The 25,282-nt window shown below is 54.0% G+C and overlaps 1 protein-coding gene across 10 annotated transcripts in view; it reads right to left on the reverse strand.

Moving 5' to 3' along the window:
• Positions 1-3,495: 3,495 nt before the first annotated feature.
• Positions 3,496-25,282, reverse strand: part of PRKCB (protein kinase C beta) — a 92,077-nt gene continuing 70,290 nt past the window's right edge. Inside the window, exons 14-21 of one of the 10 annotated variants that reach the window (XM_085074269.1) lie at positions 23,518-23,598; positions 23,144-23,251; positions 19,087-19,227; positions 6,241-7,685; positions 6,122-6,150; positions 5,975-6,053; positions 5,906-5,934; positions 3,496-5,875 (exon numbers count right to left, since the gene is read on the reverse strand). In XM_085074269.1, the coding sequence (XP_084930395.1) occupies positions 7,533-7,685; positions 19,087-19,227; positions 23,144-23,251; positions 23,518-23,598 (483 nt within the window). In that variant the 3' untranslated portion in view covers positions 3,496-5,875; positions 5,906-5,934; positions 5,975-6,053; positions 6,122-6,150; positions 6,241-7,532. Of the gene's footprint in view, positions 6,054-6,092; positions 6,151-6,180; positions 7,686-10,984; positions 12,268-19,086; positions 19,228-23,143; positions 23,252-23,517; positions 23,599-25,282 lie in introns of those variants that run through there. The other 9 variants (XM_085074268.1, XM_085074266.1, XM_085074265.1 and 6 more) reach the window with 9 other exon arrangements.

Here is a 25,282-nt window from a genome sequence, read left to right on the forward strand (position 1 = left end):
GGGCAGCGCCTGACGCCAGCACCCCGCCCGGCCCCCGGCCTGCGCAGAGGCAGCAAAGATATCTCCCTCCCACAGCTGAGGGGCTGCAAATTGCGTTGCGAGTGGGGGATTTTGCAGCCTTAATTGTGTTATTTTAACACAGCGTGTGTAGGTGTGAGCAGAGTGCACATGTACCGTTTCCTAGGCTGTGAACAAAGCGAGCTCAAACAGAAGCAAAGTCCATGTCGGATCGTGTTGGCCCCTGGAGGGTTGGAGGTGAGGACAGCCTGGCCAAGCCCTGCACCCCTCTCTCTGCTCTGTGCATGCAGTGTCAGCTCCAGGAGTGAGCTTTAAGCTCTGGCCTCCCCAGGGCTTTGCTAGGATTTGGGACCGAGGAGAATTTGTTGACCTTGGTATCCTGCTCTGCAACTCAAAACTGCAGGGACACAGCCTGGCACCCTGACCAGGGCAGCCTGGGCTCCTCCAGCTCCATCTCCATCACCTCTTCCTGCTCCCTGCCTTGTCCATCGTCATCTTCCTGCTCCTGGACCAAGACCCTACTGCACTGAGCAAAGTAGAAACAAATAACAAAATCCAGCCCACGCTGCAGAGATTGTACAACTCTTGCTAGAAAAAAGCGATCCTTGCAGGCAAAAATGTCCTAACCCGAGATCTGTTAGGCTTTGTCCTCCCAAATCCAGTGATGAAAGCTCTGCTGCATTTAAATTGGCAAAGTGACAGGAAGTAAGTAGTCAGAAATAATCCCTAGCTGGATTAGGTTTTTCCTTGAAGGAACAGAGGCTGATACAAGGCTGGTTTGGGTCATTAGCGATGCAAGGAGATGCTCCAGCCCTGCCTAGTCTTCACTTCATCTTCCTGCTCCCGGGGGCTGTGAGGGGATAAGGACTCCAGAGCCTTCAGCACATGTGTTCATCCTTCCCCACTCCTACGAGGGGATTATTTATATCTGCACACCCTTTGGAAGTGCTGGCTGCGATCCACTGGCTCCAGCAGGACTCCAGCGGTGGGGCTGGTGTGTCCCTGTGCGCCGTGCTGCCAGGGGGTGACAGCAATGCCACCCGTGCCAGCAGCCACAGAGCCCGTGGCACGAGCTGCCTGCCTTGGTGCAAGCTGGTGCAATTCCCTACCAGCTCTGCTCTCCCTGCTGGATTTCCGACAGTTGAGTAGCAATAAAAATAGCAGGGGAGGAACAGGAATCCGTTCTGATTAAGGCTCTTTATTCTGAGAGATGCCGAGGGAGCAGGGGTGGCCGTGAGTGGGCCAGCAGCACGCAGCTTCCGGGGGCCAGGCGACCACCCTGGCAGCAGCTGCGTGCCCAAATCCGGGTTATTTTGCCCACACTTGTGACGTTCCTCCAGCGTTTTTCCCCGTCTGTGCTGACATTCTCTCCCTGACGGGAGGGTATAGCTGGCTGGGGGTCAGTCTCTCCTGCCAGGGACCAGCAGGACAAGGAGAAACAGCCTCAGTTTGCACCAGGGGAGGTTTAAATTGGTATCAGGGAAAATTTCTTCACTGAAAGGGTTGTCAGGTGGTAGAGTCCCCACACCTGGGGGGATTTAAAAGCTGTGTAGATGTGGCACTTAGGGACATGGGTTAGTGGTGGCCTTGGCAGTGCTGGAGGAACAGTTGGACGTGATGGCCTTGGAGAGCTACTCCAAGCTGAATGGTCCCATGATTCTTTGATTCCCTGGGCAGGAAAAGAAGCTGAGAAGATGGCAAAGGATGGCACAGCACAGGCAGCATTATGGCAGTGTCCCAGGGCTCCCACTGCTGCCCCAAGGTCAGCAGCTCCCCATCTCCCTGATCCCAGGCTGGGTGAGGGAAGCCAAGAGAATCCCTTCCCCAAGGTCACCCAGCCTGTCCATGGAGCATGTCTGCATGGGATGGGTGGGATTGACAAAGGGATCTGTGGGCAGTGGGAGCCCAGAAGCAATAAAAGAACAAACAGCAGAAGATTAAACCCATTCTGCAGTCAGGTCCAGCCAGACCACGCTGAGCCACAAGGAAAGGTTCACTGCTGCTCCAGCCTGCCACAATTTAATTGATTTGATTTAAATCCTTTGAAGAAGAAGTGGATAAGGAATAATGAGGCAAACAGGATTGTAATGCAAATGAAAGAGATGAAAGATGGCTTCAGGGAGACGCTCTTGAAGGTCAGCGCCCAATGCAGAGCTGCTGCTGGTCACTCAGTCCAACATTAATGAGGCTGTGCTCCCCTGGATGCTTTGATGGATGGAGGGACGGGCCAGGAGGGAAGCTCTGGGATGTGTGGCCTTTAATCCCCTTGCTGTGGGCAGATCATCCTTCAGAGCCGTGGGGAGGGCTGTACCTGGCTGTGCAGGGACAGTTCCTTTCCTGCTGCCTGTCGCGCTGGGTAAGCACACTTCCTAATCGGGTTTTTCCAGATACTCCAATGGAGGCTCTAACTTCAGAATTAATTAACTTCACTATCAAAAGCTGAGTCATTTGTCACAATGGTTTTGTCATTAGCTCCCATAATTAAGGAAAGTGTCACAAAACCAAATGTTTCACTTACACAAGCCAGGAGAGGCGAAGCTCGCAGTGCTTCCGACATGCTGGGAATGAGCACATCAGTGGAGCTGGGGAGGGGCTCCACCAGGCACCCCAAAACCCTGTCCTGGGCTGGGGGAACCTTCCTGGCATGGCTGGGGGCTGAGGGGGGCAGCAGGGGCGGGGGGAGTGGGGACACCAGGGCTGCCCAGCCTGGAGGAGATGCCAGCAGTGCCAGCAGTGCCAGGGCTGGTTGAGCCAGGCAGCTTTCCCACCCCGGGTGGATTGAGGTGTTCATGGTGACCATCAACCACACTGGCTGGGAGAGATGAAGACATTTTGTAGAAAGCTTAGCTAATGTCCCCAAAGCCAGGAGGAGAAGTCCTGCCCAGCACACTCACCGAGTTCCACAGGGGCACTTCCTGAAAATGCAGAGTTCTGGATGGAGAAAGGCAGGGATGTGCTTGCAGCTCGCCTGGGACTGAGCAGAGAGCCATGGTGCACTTGGCCAGGAGAGCCTCACAGCCCCTGGAGCTCCTGCAGGCACTGAGGGACCCTGGGGTGTCCTGACCCCAAACCCCTCACTGCCAGACACTGACCAGTGCCACCAGCACTGCCCACAGCCCTGCAGCAGCTCTGCAGACTGGAACCAGTGCTCGTGGGGCACTGGGAAGAGCCCAGCAGCAGCTTTAACTAGCTCATTATGGAACAATTAGCTAAAGACACGAGGAACGTGCACACTCCCTCCCCTGCCCACCATCCAGGTGTACCTTGAAGTGAAGTCTCCTCTCTGGGAGCTCCACTCTCTGATAATCTCCAGCTGCACAGCTTTGCAGCTTTTTCACCAAACCCCTGAAACTTGTCAGCATTTCCTGCAGTGCCAGGACCTGGAGAGCCCTGCAGGGTGACCCCAAGCTCCCAGCACCTCCCACATCCCCAGCCACTGGCTCATCCTCGTGGGCAAAGGAAGCCAAGCTCTCAGGGTTTCTTTAAAATTAAATATTTTATTTTTTCATACATGCAGCAAATTGAATCAAGAGTATATGCCCATCTAAAAGGAGGTCTTCATGAGAACCGTTTGACAACACACAGCAGGTAGTCTAGGATGTAGAAAAGTCATCAAATACTTGCAGGTGAAATCAAATTCACAAACACAAACTGTTCAACAATAAACATTTTCTTTTTTTTTTTTCTTTTTTTTTTTCCTCCTTGTTTTAATTGCCACTTTGAATGTCATCAGAAATAAACAGCTCAGGTGACACTTCCATGCATGGAGCCAGAGGCGTGTGGTCACGCAGCCCCACCTGCTCCTGCCACGGCAGAGAAGCCACAGCACTCGGCGGCGGGAGCAGGTTGCACCCTGCAGGTGCAGTTCCAGCCTTTGGGAACAGCAGGATCCTCGTGTCCTGTGCTAGAATCGCCTTGGCTCCTCCCTGGGGTCAGAGCTCTGCGACTCACAACCATCAGAGCTCATCGACTGCCCTGCGCTCACTCATCTCCCATCTGTCTGCACGGGCTGGCGCTGCACAAGCTCACATTTATTTATTAAATGGATTAAATCGATCCATGGCTCCTTTGGTGATGGTCTCATCACGAGAAGGTGCTCAGAGCCCAGCCAGGGCAGACAGGCACAGCAGCAGCTCCCAGCCACGAGCAAGTGGAGTGGCACTGGGAGCAGGGCAGGCTCTGGAGCTGCCAGACCAGCAGCCAAGGGCTCAACTCAGCCCCAGGGGGAACTGTCTGACCCATCCTGTCCCAGGGGACGCCAGCTGAGAGCCTGAACACTTACCTGTAGCACTTGGATGCAATCTAACCTGGGCCAAAGTCAGGATGCGCCATCCTGTGCCATCCTGAGTGCTGGGGGATGGCATGTCCTCCCCCCTGCCCCTCTTCTGCCCTCCCCTGGGGCAGCCCAGGGCTCTGGGTCCCCACTTCCAGTCCCACTGAATCCAGGTGGGACACCAGACTCGACCCCCAGCAGCTCCAGGTATGGATTTCCTGGGCTTTCTCCACGCCTGTGGAGCAGCTGGGGATCAGGGCTCTCCTGAGACTCTCAGCATCCTCCCAAAGCTCTGCTTTCCCCACCCAACAGTGAAGATTAAATCACCAAATTACAGTAAACAGTGACTCAAGCCCTGTCACTCTGCCCTTTCTTGGAGGAGTCCACACAGATCTGAGCATCTGCGCAGGGCCAGGCACATCCCATTGTACATTCCTGCACAGGAGAAACAGAAATCCGGAAATAAGCCTTGGAGTAAGAGTTTGGCAAGCAGCAGAACGGACCATGTCAGGAACACTCAAGGTGTGAGTCCCGTGAAGAGCACCCAGCACTTGCCAAGCTCGCCCTGGAGTGTGGATCTCAATCCCAAAGCTGCCTGGTGCCACAGCCCAGCTGCCCTGCAGGACCCTCTGAGGCCATCCAGCCTGCTCAGCGCCCAGCAACACCTGCTCCATGCACAAGTGTCACCCCAACACAGACACAGAAATCCCAAACACAGAAGATGTGACTCCCCCCGCAGCAGCTCCCGCATGTGCCCACAGCCCCGGGCTGCCCCTGGACCCGGAGACCTTCCAGCAGCATCCTGGACAGACCTGGGAGCGCCTTCAGAGCTGAAGATACGGAAATTAAAAACATTCACCACTGAAGTAATACTAATTCTGCAGCAACAGGTTTGAAGGTCACAGTAACGCACATGCTCTGACGTCAGCTGTGGTCTGCAGAGGATGGCGCGATGTCTTCGGGTGTGCTGGGGACACACCAGGGGAGCCCTCACCAGCCACCAGCCCCCCGAGCCCCGGGCCTCGCCTGGTGCAGAGCCCCTCGGACACCCCCTCTTCCATCTGGCACAATTTGCAGTTTTTCTGGGTTTGGTTTGGGTTCCTCCAGCCCAGGGCAGGACCCGACGCCAAGGGTTCAGCTTCACCCCCGGCAGGCACAGGACAGTGCCTGCGGCTGGGTGACAGGAGGGGACACTCGTCCGGCCCCTGCTGGCAGCCTTTAGTTATCAAGGAATCATTAAAAGAAGAAAATAATTTCCGAAGGTAGAGCTTCGTGTTTATAAAAGATCTACAAACCCGAATTTTCTCTACAGAGCTCCCTGTGATTGATAAAATCCCACCCGTTTCCCTGGGGCCTGGAGGAATGGCTGCATGCAGCAGAACCTGTGCTGGTTCAGAAAACACACCTGCGGGTTCTGCAAACCAGCCAGCCTGGGCTGTGACGGGAGTGGGGTGACAGGGACTGGGGGATGCTCACCTGGGGCTCAGCCTCTGCGAAGCCAGCAGTCAGCCACAGTCACCGACGGGCAGAGCCTGCTGCTCCTGCCTTCCCCTGCCTTCCCCTGCCTTCCTCTGCCTGCTCTGCCTTCCTCTGCCTTCTCCTGCCTGCTCCTGCCTTCCTCTGCCTTCCTCTGCCTGCTCTGCCTTCCTCTGCCTTCCCCTGCCTTCCCCTGCCTTCCTCTGCCTTCCTCTGCCTGCTCTGCCTTCCTCTGCCTTCTCCTGCCTTCCTCTGCCTTCCTCTGCCTTCCTCTGCCTTCCTCTGCCTTCCCCTGCCTCATCTGCCTTCCTCTGCCTTCTCCTGCCTTCCTCTGCCTTCCTTTCCTTCCTCTGCCTGCTCTGCCTTCCTCTATCTTCTCCTGCCTTCTCCTGCCTTCCTCTGCCTTCTTCTGCCTGCTCCTGCCTTCCTCTGCTTTCCCTTCCTTCCTCTGCCTTCCTCTGACTTTTTCTGACTTTCTCTGCCTTCCCCTGCCTGCTCTGCCTGCTCTGCCTTCCCCTGGCTTCCTCTGCCTGCTCCTGCCCACCCCTGCTCCCTCCTGCCCTCCTCTGCCTGTCCCTGCACCCTCTTGCCTGTTCCCACCCCTCCTTCCTGCTGTCCTCTCCTGCCTGCTCCTGCTCCTGCCTGTCCACTCATCTCCTCCTGCCTCTCCTTGCTCCCTGCTTCCTGCTCCTGCCTGTCCTTGCCTGTTCCTGGCTTTCCCTTCCCACCCCTGCCCTCCCGCACGCCACGGCTCTGCCTCACAAACAGTTGCTGGAATTGTCTCTTCTCATTCGGAATTTTTTTCTTAAATGATGCAGAAGGTGCTGGATTACTGACTAAAACCCCCAGGAATTTGGTGGAAATCAGGGAAATCAAGATGCCTGTGAAATCCATGGGTTTGGAGACTGGAAGAGAATAGCAGAGGGTGGAAAGTAGAAAAGTTTCCATTATAAATAGCCCTCAGTGCAGCCCTTTGTTCTTGGGCGTGTTTTCATTTGGTAAATTGTAAACCAAGAATATAAATGTGTTTTGTTTTGGTAGAATATTAATATCCTTTACAGAGCTGTTACATCTCAACAGTGTCTGTGAAAGATTTATGCGAGTGCTGACAGAGCGTATCAAAACTGCAAACTGTTCCAGATGTTACAAAACCCCCCCACCTTTCACTTAGAAAAAGGTTTGCTCTGATTTACAAGAACCGGCATGGGATTGGTTTGGAGTGCGGGGAAGGGGGATGGTGGGGAATGCTCCGGAGAGCCGGGCTGACCCTACGGACAATGCGTCGGAAAATGTAGGTCTGTAAGCAGATTTTTCCACACTGATCAAATATATCCATGTCTTGAACAAAAGGCTCCTCTAAGACAAGCTCACACTCATCGCAAGCTTCAGCACAACGCTTTAAGCGATCAACCATGCTTAGCATTCCACAGCAACGCTTTGGGAGTAGCTGGGTCACTGGGATCTCAGCGTCCCACTGCAAAAATTACAGAGACTGTAGCAATTTGGTATATTTCTGTTGAAAAAACTCTATTAGTCACCACCAACTATAGTTCCTAGAAGTATCACTGACCGGTAACTGGCACCCCGGACACCTCCGGCTAGGGAAACCAAGCTAGCGAGTGGCACGGACACGGAGAGGCTCCGAGGAGAAGCGGTCGGCGTGTTTGGCGGGAGGGGATGTGTCTGCACTGCTAATCCCGGAAGACTAGTGTCGTGTGTACAGGGCGACCTGGCGTGGGACAGCGAGGACAGGGCTGCGCCGCGACTACACGTTAATGACAAACTCGGGGTTAGTGTAGGAGAATCCAGCAAACTCGTTCTGGTCCAAGTTCATGATGAAGAGTTTGTCTGTCGGCGTGAGCTCCACCGGCTGCCGGGTGAACTCCTTGTCGAAGTTGGAAGTGTCGCGTTTGTCCTTCTGTTAAAGGGAAAGCACAGAGTTAAACCGGGAAAGGAGCGAGGTGCCGGGAGGTGACAGTGCTGTCCCCGGGAGGTGACAGTGCTGTCCCTGGGAGAGCTGTGCTGTCCCAGCACTCCACGCTCCACGCCACTTTCTCGAGCTGCCACCGAGGAGGAGATCACAGCCCTGTACAATAGAAGCAGCCCTGCACCACAGCAAGAAGAGAACAGCAGTTTAACACGCCTGAAACACACAACGAGGACACAAAGGACAGGTGAGAGGCAGGGGTGTTGGGAAGGCAGCATCCCTCCTCTCCTGTTTGCTGTGGGAGAGAGCACAGAGCAGTTCTCAGCATGCAGAACCCTCACTGCAACCACAGCTCGGCACTGCACGGGGGGAAGGAGCCTGGAGGAAGCAACACGCCTCAAAACGGCAGCAACAGTCACTGCCATGTCACAAATTGCACAAAATCATCAGCTGCAAGAGCTCCTTCTGCTCTGAGCTTGATTTCTGAATGATGCCGTGATGTGGTGTTAACCAACACTGGTTCATTGATGGAGGATGTGATTTGCTCCAGGCTTGTATAGAGAAAACACACAGCACTTCAAAACCTCTGAGAAGGAAAATTCCACATATGCAACATTTTCTCCTTGCCATTTCTTAAGAACAACTTTGCAGCTACACCCAAGCCAAAAAAAGGGGGGAAAAGGACGTTAGTGTCAGGATTAGCACTGGGAAGCTGCTATCAGCACTGCGGAGCCAGCGCTGGAACGCGTGGGCTGCTCTTCTAAACCCTGCAGATCAGACAGTGCCTGGCTCAGGGTGTCCTGCTGTGGGAGGTGACAGGGCCATGGCTGGAGGGGGACTGAGCACAAGGTCCCTCATCCACAATGACCGGCAGTGGAGGGACATTGGCAGCCAGGAATTGGCTCTGCTTTGCCTCATTGCTAAAGCCAACAGGGACAAAAGACCTTCTCCAGCCCTTCTTCCATGTCCCTATATAGGAGAGGTCCCAGCTCCCTGCTGGAGGTGACCTTCCCCTGCTGTGACACCAATAGGACCCTGTCACAAACGTAGTGCCTTGCAGAAACCTGTGTTTGTTTTGAGTTTTTCCCAGACTTTGCCTTAGAAGTGTGGCCTCACCATGCTGGGGGCTCACTGTTCTCCACTGCACCAGGATTCCCAGCCCTGGATTAATCTGCCAGATTGAAGTGAGAAAAGCAACTGTGGAGGTCCTGCAGGTCCTACAGCCCACCCACCATGCTCCTCCCACGGCCCTGTCCTGGTGAAGGACCTGGCAGGAGAGATGCTGTGTCCTCCCTGCAGCCCCTCCTGGCCAATGGGACACTGGGGCACCTTCATGCCTCAAGCAGGAGCATGGCCAGGACACAGAGCCTGGACAGACCAGCAGCACCACAGCCCAGCTGCAGCTGGACTGAGCCTTGGGAGATGAGCCAGCAATGGATCAGGACCTCCAGGGATGCTTGGAGACTCCACTTGCCACAGGAGACATCCCATCAGGATGGCTTCAGCCTTGGCGAGGAAGATCAGGAAAAGCCAAGGATGATGCAGAAGAGACGAGGTGGGAAGGAAAACAGGTCTGGATGGAACTCAAGGAGCCGAGAGAGAAGTCAGGAGAAGAGGCAGGACAGGGCTGTGCTGTCAGGCCTTGAGCACACGGCGATGCTCCAGAGGCACCAATGTCTGTGGCTCCCAGCCTGTCCCCGAGTGTCAGAGTCCCTCTGGGGCTCCTCTCTCCAGCACAAGGGAAGAAGATGTGGATTTGGGGGCACAGAGCAGGAGCAGGGAAGGGCAGACAGGGTGAAGGAGCCAAGTTCAGGTGTTGAGCTCTGCAGGCAAAGGGTGAAGCAGTCGGAACGCGAGGACAAGCCCACCTTGGTGGCAGCAGGGTCCCCCTGGGGACAAGGGCCAGGCGGTCCCTGGGACGTGGCTGTGCTCAGGGTCTCTCTGCGACAGGAGCTGATGGTGGCCTGGGGCTCCTGGAGAGATCTGAGCCAACCAGAGGGTTCCTAAGGCCACATCCATCCAAACCAACGTGGGCCACGACAGCACTGTCCTACCAAGCCAGCAGGAATGCTGTGGGATGCTGTAAGAGGGAATGACACATCGACATGTGACACTGGTGAAAGTTGCCACCATGCTCCCCAGCCCTCGGGAGCGATCAGCCCAGGGGCCCTGGATGGGAACAATGTCCTGCTGCTGTTTTTGGGCAGCAGAAAGCTCTGGGAAAGGCTGCAGTGTGCCCTGGAGGGAGCTCAGCACAGCCCACCCAGCCTGCATTGCCCTCTCCAGCAGCTCTCCAGCCTTGGGGCCTCGGCTGGAAGCTAAACACGGCCCAGGCAGGGTTGCTGGGGTCTTACCTTGAATTCTGTCTGGATTGGTGGCAATTTGGCCTCTGTCAAGATGATGAACAATCTGGGAGCAGGCAGGGAACGGCTGTGTGAGCCTCATATGGAGAGATTGGAGGGCAGGGGACACTCAGGGCTGAAAGTGCCTCCAGCAGCGGGTGAATTGACTCTGGGCGGTGACGAGGAGCACAGCAGGACGGTGTGGCGGTGGCACAGTGAGTGGTGGCACGGCATGGCAGAGAGCCACGGTCCCACTGCCTGTGGCACTGTGCTCCAGGTACTGCTGGCCCGGAGCAGCATTTCTGCCTGGCCCACAGGGATGGGAATCCTCCCTGACCACCGCCAAGGAGCTCCTTCCCCGCAGCAGAGCTCCAGGGCTGCCCGGCTGGAGGACACCATGATCAGCTCTGCCGACCTTCAGGACCTCCCGGAACAATCTCGGACCTGCAGCAGAAGATTCCCAAAGGCAGGAGGGAGGTTAACAGGAACCTGTAATCCCTCTTTAGCTGAAACTGCCAGTCGCTGTTCCCAGGAGCTCCTCGGAGAGCAGGGCAGGGATGAGTCAGCGGGGCTCTGCAGGCTCCGGGAGGCGAGGCGATGCTGCAGTCGGCTCTGCTCAAGGCGCTGGAGAGATCCCGAATGGCAGTGCTCTGCCAGCCCCAGCTGTGCCTCCACCTCGGGTGGTCCTTCCTGCAGAGAAACTCCCTCGCTGTCCGTGCTGGAGAGCCCGAGGGGTGCACTGAGTGCTCTCAGAATGCGCTGCTGCCATAAACTGCAGGCAAACACTTCATTCTTGGGTGATGCTTCATGATGCTTCCAGCACATCCCACCTCGGCTTTTTGGGACAAACGTAGAAGAACAGACCACAGATCCACTGGCAGCTTCCAGCCCCAGCTGTGGGAATCACCTCGCTGAGCTGCGGAAACTCAGTACAGCCAAACATGCAGGTTTTCTGGGACGTGTTTTCTCACTTTTTATTTTATAATCAGTATCAGAAAAAAATGAATTGGCACATTACAAGTCAAGCAGATTGATACAGTGACAGCCCACAAACATCTGCAAGGGTATAAAAGGAAGCAGCGTGATTGTTGTCCTTTCAAGAGAAATTCACCCTTCCTGAAACGTTTTCTTCGATGCCAGAAACAAAACTTGGGCAATTTTTCAAGGTAGAACTATCAGTTGAAACAAGTTTTTTTACACGCTCCATATCAGACTTCGCAATACTGGTCAGAGTTAAATACCTCCTGGTTGGGTTAATACAATTTTTGACACATTTAAAGCACAGGTAACAAACTCCATCAATGGCTTTGGCATTTGAAAAGAAGCAAAAGCTTCTCTATGGAACCGATCTGGATGGTGTTTACTAGGGTGACCATGCACTCAAAAGCAGCTCTTCCAAATTTCCCATTTACCACTGGATGTTTGCTTTGATTAAAAAAATAAATGCTACTTAGAAACTGCACAATCAGGAGAAATCTTTGCCAACAGCAGATCTGCCTTCCCGAATAACTTATCCCACTGCTGGGGACCCAGCGCCAGGAACAAGGCAGCCCAAAGCATCTGTGGAGGGAAGGGGAGCTGTGCTGGGGCTGGACAGGCAGCAGGACAGCTGAAAAAGGAGTCAGAACCAGCATCTTGGCTCTCCAGAGCTTTTGGGAGCAGAGGAACTCTGGGGAATGGTTTCATTAAAAACATTTACTTGCCACTAAGGCTAAGAAGGCTAAATATTAAATTTTCATGATTATATTAAAACACTGGAAAAAGGAAAGAGCAGGAATTAAAGCACATGATGAAAGGATTTCTCCCAGTTGTCACTGTGCCTCTATTTTCCGTCACCCACTGAGCTGTTCCCATTTTCTACAAATAAAATGTCACAAAAGCCCATTTTGCAGCACTTCCTGCACCTCAGCCCCCTCCAGCGACACCCCAAATAACAGGAAGACACTTGAAATATGGTCACTGTAGTAATGAGCTAAAGCAAACCCATGGATGCAAGTTCTGCAATGGAATGTGTCACCACAACAGCAGCTGGAACTGGATGACAGATGGAGGAATGAGATCCACGCAGCTATTTAGCTCTTGGCTTGAGGCTTAAAAAACTCAGGGTTAACAAAAGAAAATCCTTCAAACTCTGACTGGTCAATGTTCCCGATGACTTCCTGGTCGGGAGGTGTTAGCACAGGAGGATGGCGAGTGAAAAACCGGTCGAAGTTTTCCGCACTGCGTCCGCTCTAGGGGAGGAGAGAAGAAGGGATGGTGGGTGGGCAGGAAGCATGGGATGGAGCTGCACATCCCCCCGGCATGGCACAGCAAAACACACTTTGTTAGTCACAGCAGCATGGCATGGCATGGCAGGGCACAGCCAGGGCCTGGCAAACCCGGCTGTGCCATGGGCAGTGGCTGCAGCAGCGATGGATGGATTGTGATGGCTCAGGGTCACTCCTGCCCTCACACAGCACCTGCTCCTACCTGGGCAGTGCCCACCTGGGCAGCCCTCCTTCCCCTGCAGCAAGAGCTTTTCACCATGGCTGGACTGCTCAGAGGTTTCCTCCTGCTCGAGGAGAGAGGACACATCCCTGGCAGTGTCCAAGGCCAGGCTGGACAGGGTTGGAGCAGCCTGGGCTGGTGGAAGGTGTCCCTGCCTGTGCCAGGGGGTGGCACTGGATGACCTTTCAGGTCCCTTCCAACCCAAACCCCTCTGTGACTCCACGATTCTGATTCCCAGGGCTGCTCTGTCCCTTCCCAACAGGTCAGTCAGACCACAATGGTCCACAGCCTCACCCTCCCCAGTGGTGCCAAACACCTGATTTAATTTTCTTAGCAATCAATACAAGTCCTGATTTAATGGAACAACACCAGCAGTAGGTGGGATCAGTGGATGGAGCTACAGACCAGGCTCCATCCTGCCTGTCACCCACATGTCACATCCCCCCAAAAGGCACATGGAAACTGTCCCAGGGCTGGTGACTCCCTCTGTCACACACAGCCAGTGCTCTCCAGGCTCTGCTTCCTCCCAGGAGCTGCTCAGCCAGCACCTCCCAGTCCCTCAGGCCTCTCTCCCCAGGGAGAACACAACACTCCAAGCACTGCCACAATTTTTCCTGGGCATTTAACTTCCATTTGTTAAGTAAACAGATTTGCATTTTTAATAAACATCAGCCTAAATATAATAAAATATTCATGACAAATACACACAGACTTCAATGTTTCCCAGTTTCTCCCTCTGCTCAGAGGTTTCAGGGAAGACAACATGAATATCCATCAGCCTCTGATGGACTGTTTGGTAGCTCCTATATGTCTTTGCAGCACCAAGTGAGACACTTGTTCTCAGAGCCCTAAACAAGCTCAGTGGGCAATGTTTGAGTTTTAAGTCCAGCTCCAGCCCCTCCAGCCCCTCCAGCCCGAGCCCATCTGTGGGCAAGGCAGCACCCTTGGGTTGCAAGGCCTCATCTTTACATTTCTAGTGTGGGTTGGTTAAGCTTCTACTCCCAAAAGCCCCTCCTGAGCTCAGCACAGAGCTGAATCCATCCATCCATCCACCCATCCCTCCTCCCCTGCAGCTCTCCTGGGCTGTCCAGCCCCAGCCCTGGGGGGCTCTGAACACCACTGACCCTGCAGAGCCACTGCTGCTCCAGAGCAGGGATCAAGTCCAGCCCGAGGATCGAGCAGGAGGAGGTTTGAGATGTCTGACAAGTCAGCAGCAGCCCAACGCCTCCCCAGAGCCATCACATTAACAACAAAACAGCAATTAAATCCTCCAAACGGGAGCTGCCAGCTCCACAGAGCCCAGGAGCCAAAGGCAGGGCAGGAGGAGCCAGGCTGGGCTTGTCAGAGCCACCGGGGTGACCCAGAGTGGCACCAAGGCTGCAGTGCCACCAGGCCTGGCAGGGCTCACCTGCAGACCCCATCAGCTCCCAGCAGAGCCCCAGAGCCTCCCAGAGCTGCTGTCACCCCCTGTCAGCTCCAGGAAGCTCAGCAGAGCAGCCCATGTGCAACGTCTGACAGCGCCGGCTGCCTTTTGGCTACAGAGAAATGTGCTGGCTTGGAAAAAAATAAAAATTAAAAAAAATCAAACCAGCAACGCCCTCGGAAAGATCGGAAAATTAATCCTGATGAGAGGCTGCCAGTTGTTGGAATAGGAAGCACAAATATATTTTAATATGCATATTGGCAAGCAAGAATTTCTCAGTATAATGCAATGAGGTAAAAATATGTGGATGGAAAATTTGAAAAGTTGCATCTATCTGTGGTGTTTCCTGCCCTGCTGTGTGGAATTTATGGACTTCCTCTTGGGATGCAGATAAAATGGATGGGTGAAATCAATACTTTAAAGTTGAAAACTGTCTTTGGGTTTACAGAAGGCACATCCCAGCCCAGCCCTGAGGTCTGGAGGAGGTGAGTTCCAGGCTCCAGGTCTGTGCCAAGGGAGAGCAGGAAGGATCTGTGCTGCTCCAGGCAGCAAATGGTCACTGTCTGCACAAGCTCCTTCTCTACAGCTTCCCAAATTAGGTGCCTGGTTAATGGACACAAATGCCACAGGAATTTTTACGTTTATCTAAAGCCATCTCGTGAAAAATCGTCCTCACTTTAGTCTGATATTAATGTACAGGCATCACTCCACCCTGACTGGAGAAAGGGGGAGGGTGGGAATTTATCTTACATAAATCCCAGTGTGTCCTGTCTAATATTTATAGCCAGCGCAGAATGGCTTTTCTTCCTGAGCTGCAGAAATAAACCTGTCAGCTCCGAAGATGGCCTTCTATTTAATCACTTCCCTGCTTGATTTCAAATAGAGACAAAAGGCACAATAAAATATTTTCCATTGATCCCTGGGATGCAATCAAGGACCATAAGAAACTGAGGATGCTGCTGCCACCCACCCTCCTTCCCAGTGCCAAGGGGAGGTGCTGGGCTGATGACATCCTGAATTTCTCAGGGATTTGTCCCAAAGAGTGGTGCAGCCACAACCCCACGGGCCTTGCAGGCATCTCCTGGGCAAGTCTGACCTTCCTGGTGCTGCCCTGGCTCAGGGAATTGGCTCCTTGCACCCTGGGGAGGATCAGGACTCTTCTGATTTAGGGGAATTTGGGTCACAGCACGAGCTTGGGGCCACGCTGAGGGTCCCTGTGCTGCTCAGGGGGACAGTGTTTGTCCCCAGTTTGGGATGCTCCAGCACATCCCTTCATCCCTGCTGCTGACAAAGGGAGCATCCACTGCCAGGGCTCCTGGTAGGACCCTGCTGTTTGCTCCTCTCCTAGGGAAAATGCCAAATCTCTGCCTAACTCACTGCAAACAGAGGCTGAATAGTCTAGGAAATCTCAGGGAAGTCTTTGCAGGGCTCAGGGTCTCCCAGAGCACATCCTGACTGGATTACCAGAGATGTTTAACCTCAGCACATGCACCTGCCCAATGTCAGCCCCCTCAATCCTTAAATCCCATCTAATGAGGAAATTACTAATGCAAACATCAGAACTCACCTTGTTCAGGCTGAACTAAAAACCCCCTATGCAGGGAACTGGTGTTTTTACACATCCAGCTCTGTAAGTGGCATTTCAATATTCATTAACTGCAAGCAGTTAGGGGGAAATTAATTTATGCAATTAAAAATTATTAGATTAAAAGGCATTTTTTTTAACCCCCCATGCTGTTGTGAATAATCCCAGGCTCTGCCGTGTGATTTTAGTGCTTTCAAAATGAGACTTTTCAAATCACTAGGCTTTATGTAAAGTAAAGGAGTAATTAGATACCAAAAACAATAATTATCTCAACGAGAGACAGGGAGAGCAGGGAAGTGTAAATACACTCCCAGGGTAACTGCAGACCCAGGAAAGGAATTGTTATGCACCAGCCAGAGCAGGGAGCAGCCAAGCAGAGCCCCACGTCAGAAGCACCAAAGACAGCCCAGCCCCTGATCTGTCTTGCTCCTGACTCTGTGATAAAGGTTAATCAAGCACAAAGCAACACAGGAGCTCCTGGGAATTCACTCTCAGCTCTGGGCGCAGGGCAGCCTGGCCAGGCAGAGGCTGAAGGCTCCATTTGCTGTTGGTGGGAATGCTGGAGGTTTTGGGAGGGCTGTGACTCTGGGCAAGCACTGAGAGCCTCCCCAGCACCCTCCCTGTGCCCCCAGAACCTGCAGAGATGCCACAAAACCTTGGAAATGTGGCTGAAAGGTCTGTGGGTGCCACAGAAGAGACATGGAACAAAGGTGGCTCTGTGGAGCTGGGTGGGGATGGGGAGCTGAGCCATAAACTCAAATTAAACGTCAATTAATGACGCCTCTGATAAGCAAAATGATGCTGAAGGCAATTTGGATGGGGCTCTGCTCCCCTTGGCTGGTGTTCCCAGGGCTGAGCAGGGACTGGAGAAAGGGAAGGCTGCAGGCAGGTGGGGCAGACACCCAGCCCTCATTTATTTTGTTACTATTCCTTATTTTGAAGCTCTGGATGCAGACAATTCCTGCAGCCTGACCTTTATAGATGCTAATTATTAAAAAAAAAAAAAAAAGGAAAAGAAAATAGAGCTAAGCCAAGGGGAAGAGCCAGGCCAGCACCAGCCCTCTCTGCAGCAGCACTTGGCCCTGGTGTGGCCACTGAAGGTCACAAACACTCAGCCACATCTCCCCCATCACCCCAAACACTCCTTGCAGTGCCCAAACCCACAGTGCTGCTCCGCCCTGCACTCACAGCTGGCACCACAGAAACAGCTTTCTCCAGCACAGAGGCACTGCTGGAGAAATATCAGCTATCAGCAGGTACCTGAGTTGTCTTAATCCTCCCTAAATCCCAAATCAGCTGCTGTTAATCTCCCTGTCCTATCAAACGGGGAATTTTCCCGGCGCCAGCCGGCAGCTTACAGTGCCCCTCCCCAGGGCTGGTGTCAGAGGGATTTTTAAAGCAAGAAGGCATTGGAAGCAGGACAAAATTTGCACATTTTAAAGCAGCAGAGCAGTAAGAAAGTGCTTTTGATGGAATTCTGCTGTTTTTCACTGTAAAGCACCAAACAGTGAGGCTCTGCCCCAGTGACACTGGGATCTGCTCAGTGAGGAGGAGAGACAGGGGTGGAGGGGAAACAGCAGCAGCTTCTTTGGAAAATGGACACAGAGGTGGGAAATGGCAGGAGATACAGAGTCAGGAGACAGGGACTTCTGCAGAATAACCCCATGAAGCTCTGGTGTCCCCTCAGTGAATTGGGGTGTGGAGCAGGATCCCTTCACAGCTGGCGCTCACAGATCCCCTTGTTCCTCAGCATCCCTGGCACAGATCAGATCTCACCCCCAGACAAACCATGGGCTGCACAAACAGCCCCAAACACTTTCACACTTGGATATCAAAGCTACTGCTTTCCCAGAAATGCCATTCCTACGCAGTCCAGTGCCCTGAAGATTCCCTTCCCTGCCAGGGCAAGGCAAGCAGGCAGCAATCCAGCCTGCTGTGCTGACCATCCCAATGGGTGTCCCCATTCCCGAGGCAGCTGGGAGCACAGGACGTCACCCCTCTGAGGATGAGGACACAGCCCTGCAGCACAGGGTGCCTCTGGGCCCTGAGCAGCTCCAAGGACAGCTCCCTGCAAAGGCAGCACTGCCAGGAGTGAACCTGCTAAAAACCATCTGCCTGAAATTCCAACAAGCAGCCCCAGCCAGGCAGGGCAGGGCCAGCAGCCCCGGGGCGAGGGGCAGCTCTCCAGGTCAGCATCCCTGCCCACCCGGGGCTGTGCAGGCTCTGTCTCATTCCTGTTTCATTCCTGTTTCATTGCTGTTGGATCAGCCAGGAAAGAAGCTGTAGGAGGAAAAAGCCTGCTGGAGCAGAGAGGCATTGAGAGAGAGCAGAGCTAAAGGCACCGAGCAGCCTCCACCAAAGGGACTCCCACTCCATGTTTGCCCTGAAAGCAGAGTTTTTCCAAGCACCAAAAGGGGTCCTTCAAATGAGCAGGGCAACTGTAAAGCAGAGGAAAAGCAGATTGCAGAAGGTTGTTATGGGCAGTGGGACAGGGGAGGCTCAGGTAAGCACATGGAGCATTGCTGGGCTCTGAGCTGTGATCCAACAGGATGGACTGAGGAATGTCCCACCCTGATCACAAATATCAGCCATGGAGATCAGATTGAGAGTGGAGTCAGTTCTCTGTGAAACACCAGTGCCCAGCTAGGGCACTGCAGCCAGCAGGCACCCAGGTGGGAAACACGGGAATAATCCCAAGCCTTAAGGACTTGGAGCACCACGGAGAGACTCAGACATGGCTGTGGCCCTGCCAGTGCCACCAGTGACACAGAAATGGAGAAATCCAGAGAGACATCCCCGTTCCTGAATCTATATAAGGGCAGGGAGAGCACAGCAACAGAGGGGGTCATGCAGAGTTTGGGGGCACAGAGCAGCCCCAGCAGGGTGAGCAGGGAGACCCATGTTGGGGTTCAGGCTGCACCCTGCCCTGGTGTCACCCCTGCCCTGGTGTCACCCCTGCCCTGGTGTCACACGGACAGATGTCACTGCAAGCACAGCTGGACAAGCAACAGTCAAACATTCCTGTCTTTTTTGACAAACAGCTTCCAGTTGCTGCTGCCTCCCCCTGGGTTTTCTCCTTCCCCCCAGGCTGCACTTCCAGCACCTCTCAGCAGAGGCAGGCAGGGCTGGGCAGGAGCAGCCAGGATCCCCTTGCTGCACAACCAGGCTCCAGTTTCCCTCCACCCTGGAGAGAAACTGCAGCCAAATCCAGCTCCACTGCCCACTGAGCTGAGCTGGGAGTTGAAACAAAGCCGAGATTAAAGACAAGAGAGACCTAGTCAGGTTAAGAAGAGGGGAGGAAAAACCCAACAGACAGACAGAGCCGGGGTGACACCACAGACAGGCTGCAACACAAAGGGCTCCAGGAGCTGAATGTGTGCAATTCCACCCTGCCAGCCAAACTGGGACCAGGCGTGCCGGAGCTCTCCTGGCCCAGCAGCAACCTTCCGAGGAGACAGAGGGGTGGCACCTCCAGGACGAGCAGGACCTGCCCGAGGGTGGGTGTGAGAGGCCCCGGGGGCAGTGGGACCGCGGGAGGGGACTCGGCACACTTACAGCCTTTGGCTTGAACGGGGGCTGGATCTCCTTGCGCTCCAGCTTGTCCCAGTCGATGTAGCGGAAGAACGCGTGCTCCTTGATGTCCCTCTCGCCCTCGGGGCCACAGCCCAGGCGCTTGGCAGGGTGCTTGGTCATCAGCTGGGCACAGGAGAGAGGGAACAGTCACAGTGTGTCCAACTGCTCCCCAAAACACCCCCTTTGAGAAGCGCCCAGGGAGCTGGGATGCCCAGCTGGACATCCCAGGACATCCCACATCAGGGTCTCATCTCCTCCAGATGCCTTTGGGCTGCAAGCACAGCACACTGAGGGAGAAGCTGGAGTGACTCCAGGGCCAGGGAGGGTTGGCAGTGAGGGAGAGCAGACTGTGCAGATGGCAGGTACACCAGCACTGGTGGGATGGGCACATCCCCTTTCCCTCTGGGAAGAAAACTCAGGGAACAACCAAGGAACAAGCTCGGGGTGCTGGCAGGGCTCCCTCAGCCCCTGGCTGCAGCAGGGCAGCTGCCCAGTGCTCCCTCTGCTTGGCACAACTCAGCATCTGCAGGGTTAACTCTGAACCCCACTGCCCATTGCAGATGAACCATCTGCCCCCCAAAACTTTCATCAGCCCTGGAAGCAGAACCCCCACTCCTCCTGAGCTGTGGCAGCACAGACACAAGGTGGATTTCTAACGAGAGAGTCAATTTGCAGGAAAAAAAGCACAAACAGTCCATTAATGTTGTTTATCATCTAAACTTCTCCTCTTGACTGGCTCAATAAGGGAAAATGGCCCCAGGAATTCCAGGCAGCTGTACAACATTAATATCCTGGGGCAGGGTTTGAGCCGTGTTCAGAGATCAGATGGAGATCCCAGAGATTCACAGGACGTTGATAAGGATGGAGAATATGAGCTTTATACCCACGACAAAAGCACTGCTTTATTAAAAGCAGGACAGTTCATCCTGATGCCAGGACTGTGCAGAGGCTGCAGCAAGCCTGACTCTGTGTCCTGGGGCTCCTGAGGGGCTGGGGGTCTGTGAGAGCCCCCGGGAGGGACAGGAGGTGCCAATGCTCCACTGGGGAGATGAGACACCTCACCCATGCTGGGGTACAGGTCAGCCCTGCCATCCCTGATGGCACAAAACAAACTCGCTCAGGAAAGCTGTTCTTCATCAGCAACGCTGCAATAAGGCCCAGAGAGCAAGGAAAACCCCGGGAAAAAAACAAAACCCCAAACCTAAAACCATAAAAAGACCAAAAAACTCCAGCAAATACAAGGTGAAAGCAGAGCCACCAGCTGCTCTGTGAGCAAACAGCTCTACATCCTTGGCCTCCAGCTGTGATGGCATCTGCAGCTGGAACAGTGATGGAGTGTGGCTTCCACGAGGCAGCATCCCCCTGGAAAGCCCAGCTACAGACAGTGAGGGCCTGGCAGCTCTGCAGGCTGGGCCAGGGATTTTCCAGCCTCTGCTCAGGGCAAGGATGTGCCTGGCATCAGCATCAGCCTTGCAGAGCCTGTCCTCCAGCAGAGCCAGCCTGGAGCCAAGCTGGAGGGCTGGGGAGGGAGGGGCCAGGGGGCCATGGGCCAGCAAGAACAAAGCAGGAATATTCTTCCAGCTTGCTTTTCGTTAATAATTGAGTTTCTCTTGGCACTGCAGCACACAGCCCTTTATAAAATGAGAAGCCAACAGCAAATCCCAGAAGCCTGGGAAGGTGGCAGAGGTGATGAGTCTTGGACTCTCAGACTGGTGTGGAGCAGCACAGACATCAGCTGGGATGGGCTCTTCTCAGGCAGCAGCACCCGGGGAAATGCCACCCAAACCACCTGTAAATATCCCCAAAATACCGCAGAAAACATGCCATTTCCTGCCTTTGCTATCAGGCAGAGATTAAACGGGGAGTTGATAGCCACAGACAATCTGTTCCCCTGGAAAGGCTGCTTTGCTCAGGCACCAGCAAACCTCTCCATATGGGTGGGAAAGGCTGTGCTTTGTGCCAAATGCCCATGTGCTCCCGGGGCCAGGAGAGGAGTGTGGGGCTCAGGAGAGCCACCCTGAGCTACCTGCACAGGGACACTCAGCTCTGAGATCAGCCTGCAGGAACAAATCCGAGCTGACAGCAGAGCAGGGAAATGCTCCGTTTGATCCATTAATTGCTGCTGACTGGCGACTCCCAGAGCCTGGGGAACTCTCCAGCTTGTTTGCCAGCCAAGGATCCCTGATGAACGCCAGTCTCTGGGCTCTGGTCAGTCCCAGGCTTTCAGCAGCAAACACATCTCATCTCCCAGCAGTGCAGCAGGAAGGGGTGGCTGGCAGCAGCACACAGGAGTGAAACCATTGGGGGAACAACAAAATGGTGGTGGTGACACCCCAAACCCCTCACAGGTAAGGGCAGAGGTTTCTCCAGCTCCCTAGAGTGTCACAGCACTGGGTTTGTGCCCTGCTGGCAGCTCTACCACACCCCAACACAAACAGCTTGGTGCAGCTCATCAGGACATATTTCAGCATATTCCAGGGGAAAATGTAAACACTTAGTTCCCAGCTTACTCAAAAGTTCCTAAATCCCACACAAAGTTTTAATTAAACTTTCTGGTGTAGCAGTTTGGTGGTGGCAAAAAATGCCGTGAGGTTTTGAAACAACAGTAATACAGAGGGAACCACCACTTTGCTACAGAAAACGACAGGAATTTGTGGAGAACCAACTGTCAGTGCATGGCCAGACATCCTCCCATGCAGCCTCCCATCTCCAGAGCGAGAAAAGCCATGGCAGCTACACCCAGCAGACGCTGCAGTCGCTGATTTACAGCCCCCACGTTGTGCCTGATGCAGCAGCAAACAAAGCCAGCACAGCCCAGGCTCTGCTCAGCCTCTGCTGCCCAGCACTGGGGGATGCTCAGCAGCCCGAGTGCCTCCCACCCTGGCCAGGCACACTGTGGGGTTTCCTTTCCATCCCAAACACCAGCAAGAGGGTGGGAGATGCTGACAGCACGTGGGAATTCCCTCCAGCCACCCGTGTGCTTTCTGAATGAAGGAACTGATCTCCCTGCATCCTGCTGACTGTGGCAGGGCAGCACCCCTCCCTGTGCCCCACTCCAGGTGGGAACACCTGCAGCAGCTTTTCCCCGTGGGACAAGTGAACATTCCTCCCTAACAGCAGCTCAGGATCCTGGCAACGCCGGGAAGAGGCTCTGAAATGCCGCAGTGGGAGCGTTAAGCGCAGGATGTGTCATTTCTAGATAGAAACTCTATTTTGAGATAGAGAACATTCAGATATTTTCAATATTAACTATTATAAGCAAACATTTCTTAAATTCCTACACAAACACATATTTATAGCGGTGTGTGGCGCTGGGGGGTGAGATGAGGCTCGGCCCCAAGCACACAGAACAACATCAGGACCTTGCCAGCCTTTATCCATCACATCCCAAATTAATTCAGGCTGTAATTAAGTCAGGCCTAGGCCCAGCCCATGGAGAGCCTGGGATGCTGGGCAAGGCAGAGCTTCACTGCAAATTAAGAGCTGGGATAATGAAAATGCTGCCCTGACCTCACAGAGGCACCACCAGCACTGAGATTCGGGTTGTCCTGAAGGGCAACTTATCACAGCTAAGTGGAAGGATGAAGGTTTTGTATCTGATCTCAGGGAAACTATTTAGGGATCACAGCCATTTTCCCTGAGCATCATTTCTTGTCTCAGGCAAAGGTTCACCGAGCTGCCCTGTCCTCACCTGGTGGGGCTCAGGGTCTCTGGGCAGGAGCTCTCCCTTCCCTTCCCACCTCCCAGCCAACACCCAATTCTCTGCTGACCCTTGCCTGTCCCCAGGCCAGCCCTGGGCCCCAGCTGTGTTCCTGTCAGTGGAAGGGCACAGGGAGGATGCAGGTGTTATTTTTACCTGGGTTTAGTACAAACACACATGGTGGCAGGTGGGCACACAGCCACACACAGGGCACAAGCTCCAGAACCCACCAGTGCCAGACCCTGCTCGTGCTGGGGGGCAGTGGGGTGAGCTGGGACCCCCAGGGGGGCAGATCTCACTGCCCACACTGCCCCAGCCCAGCAGAGGACTCGCCCTTACCCCTTTGCAGATGGCCACTGCCTCCTTGGACATGGACTTGGGGTAGGCGACGTTGTGCTCCATGATGGACTGGAACAGCTCATCTTCATCCTCTCCCTCAAAGGGGGCCTAGAGCAGAGCAGACACAGCTTCAGGGGCTCTCCTGGGTCTCAAAGCTCCCATGTGCTGCTGTGGTCCTTGGCCACGGAGCCAGCCAGCCCCAGAGTGCCACACAGGGACACGAGCCTTGTCACTCCCTGGGGCTGCACCCAGTGCCACCCCCAGCTCCAAGGAGATGCTCCATCCTCATGCCAAGCAGGGCAAACCCACCCCAGCCTGTGCTCACAATGCAGTGTGACCCAGTGACTGAGAGGAATCAATTAAAACTCAATTACCTGGCCAGCCAACATCTCATAGAGCAGGACTCCAAACGCCCACCAATCCACGGACTTCCCATAGGGCTGGTAAGCAATTATCTGCAAACAACAGCAACAGCAGCATTACACTCCTGGCCCTGACCTGGTGGCACATGGCAGTGATTCCCAGCTGCAGCCAGGTCACCAGGATGGGGTTATTTCCTGGGACATTTCAGCACTGAAATCCCTCGACTGGAGTTCCTCCCATTTGCTCTCTGCCGGTGCTCTGGGAAATCCAGGTGTGAGCTGTTCACACCATAAAGGCCTTTAAAAGGAAAGAGCACTTCAAGGGAATGCTCTGCCCGTCGGGGAAGGTCACACCCCAGCAGGTGACAGCAGCTTTGTTCAGGGGGAATCACACACGGGGCCATTCAGCAGGCTGTGCCTCTCACCTTGGCACGCAGAGCTCTGCTCGGAATAGAAAACATCCCAAAAATGGGTCAAGCAGATCGCAGGACAGTTTTACCCCGGAGCCACGTTGGTCTGAGCACATTGCAGCTCCCCGAAGGAGGAGGCACAGAGCAGCAGAGGGCCTGGGCTGGGAAGCAGCCATGGCACCACAACCTCACCTTATTGCTATTCCCAAATATGGGATTGCTCCTCCGAGACCCACGGGCAGCAGGCTTTAATGCCTTTCCTGGGTGCCAAAGTGATTTGCATCCTAATTTCCCATTTTCTGTTTTCTTTTGGAAAAAGAGGAATTAGAGTAAGGAGAGGAAAATAAGAGTTAAAGTGAAAACACTCGGGCAAACACATGGAGAACTGGTCATTTGTCCTGCTTTGAAAGAGCATTAATCACCCCCAGTGACAACTCTGCACCACCACCAGCAGCATTAATCCTGCTGGGATGAGGGATGGAGCACACGTTTGATCCAATAATGGGAAGCCTCACTGGCTGCAGCAAACACAATGTGGTTTAACACACAAGTGCATCAATATCCTAGCAAAGGGAATCTCTTTCTCTAAAACATTTAAATGAATAAATAGTAACTTCATCATTGCAAATTCAGCAGACTGACAAGATTTTAGAGGGATATTTTTATGTGGAGGGAACAGACATTTGAGAATAATTACTCCTCTGAGTTTCACAAGTCTGGCAGTACACTGTGCCCATACAGCACTGCATGGCAGTGCCATGTGTGACTCCATCACATCAGCAATAACCAAATGCAAAGTCACTTTGGGGGATCTAGAGCCATGGATGGGGAGCCTCTCCCTGTTGGACTCACTGCAAACAGAGAGCTGGAGAGATCTAAGGCTTTCAACTTCACACAAAAATGTTATCCACTGATAATTCCCTGTTTCTCACTGGTCATGTTGTGCTGGAAGCTTCTACCACACACAGTGAGGGGCAGAGCTGAGCTCCTTGTCATTTCCAGGAACATGTGAGGAGCAACCTGTGGTGGCTCTGAGTGTGCCAAGGATGGAGCAGGCAGGATGGACAGGGGAAAAACCCCCAGAGAGGGAAAACAGGCTGCAGGGAGAGCAGCACGAGGATGTGCTGCACCTTGAGGTGGAAGCAGCACACAGCACAGGAATGGAGCAGGTGGGAGCAGATCCAGCATCCCTGCTCCCTCAGGGGGATGTGAGGATGGACAGTGCCGAGGGCATGAACTTGGCAGGCTGATGGTGAAGTCCTGGCTGTCCCTGTTTGAGCTGGAAAGCTGCCCAAAGCAAGGTCACCCCATGGCAAGGGCAGCAGGGAGGCTGCTGGGCTGTGCACAGATCACTGTCCACCTTTCCC

Source organism: Lichenostomus cassidix, chromosome 14 (assembly GCF_008360975.1).
Source record: "Lichenostomus cassidix isolate B80296 chromosome 14, HeHo_3.0, whole genome shotgun sequence".
Taxonomy (NCBI): Eukaryota; Metazoa; Chordata; class Aves; order Passeriformes; family Meliphagidae; genus Lichenostomus; species Lichenostomus cassidix.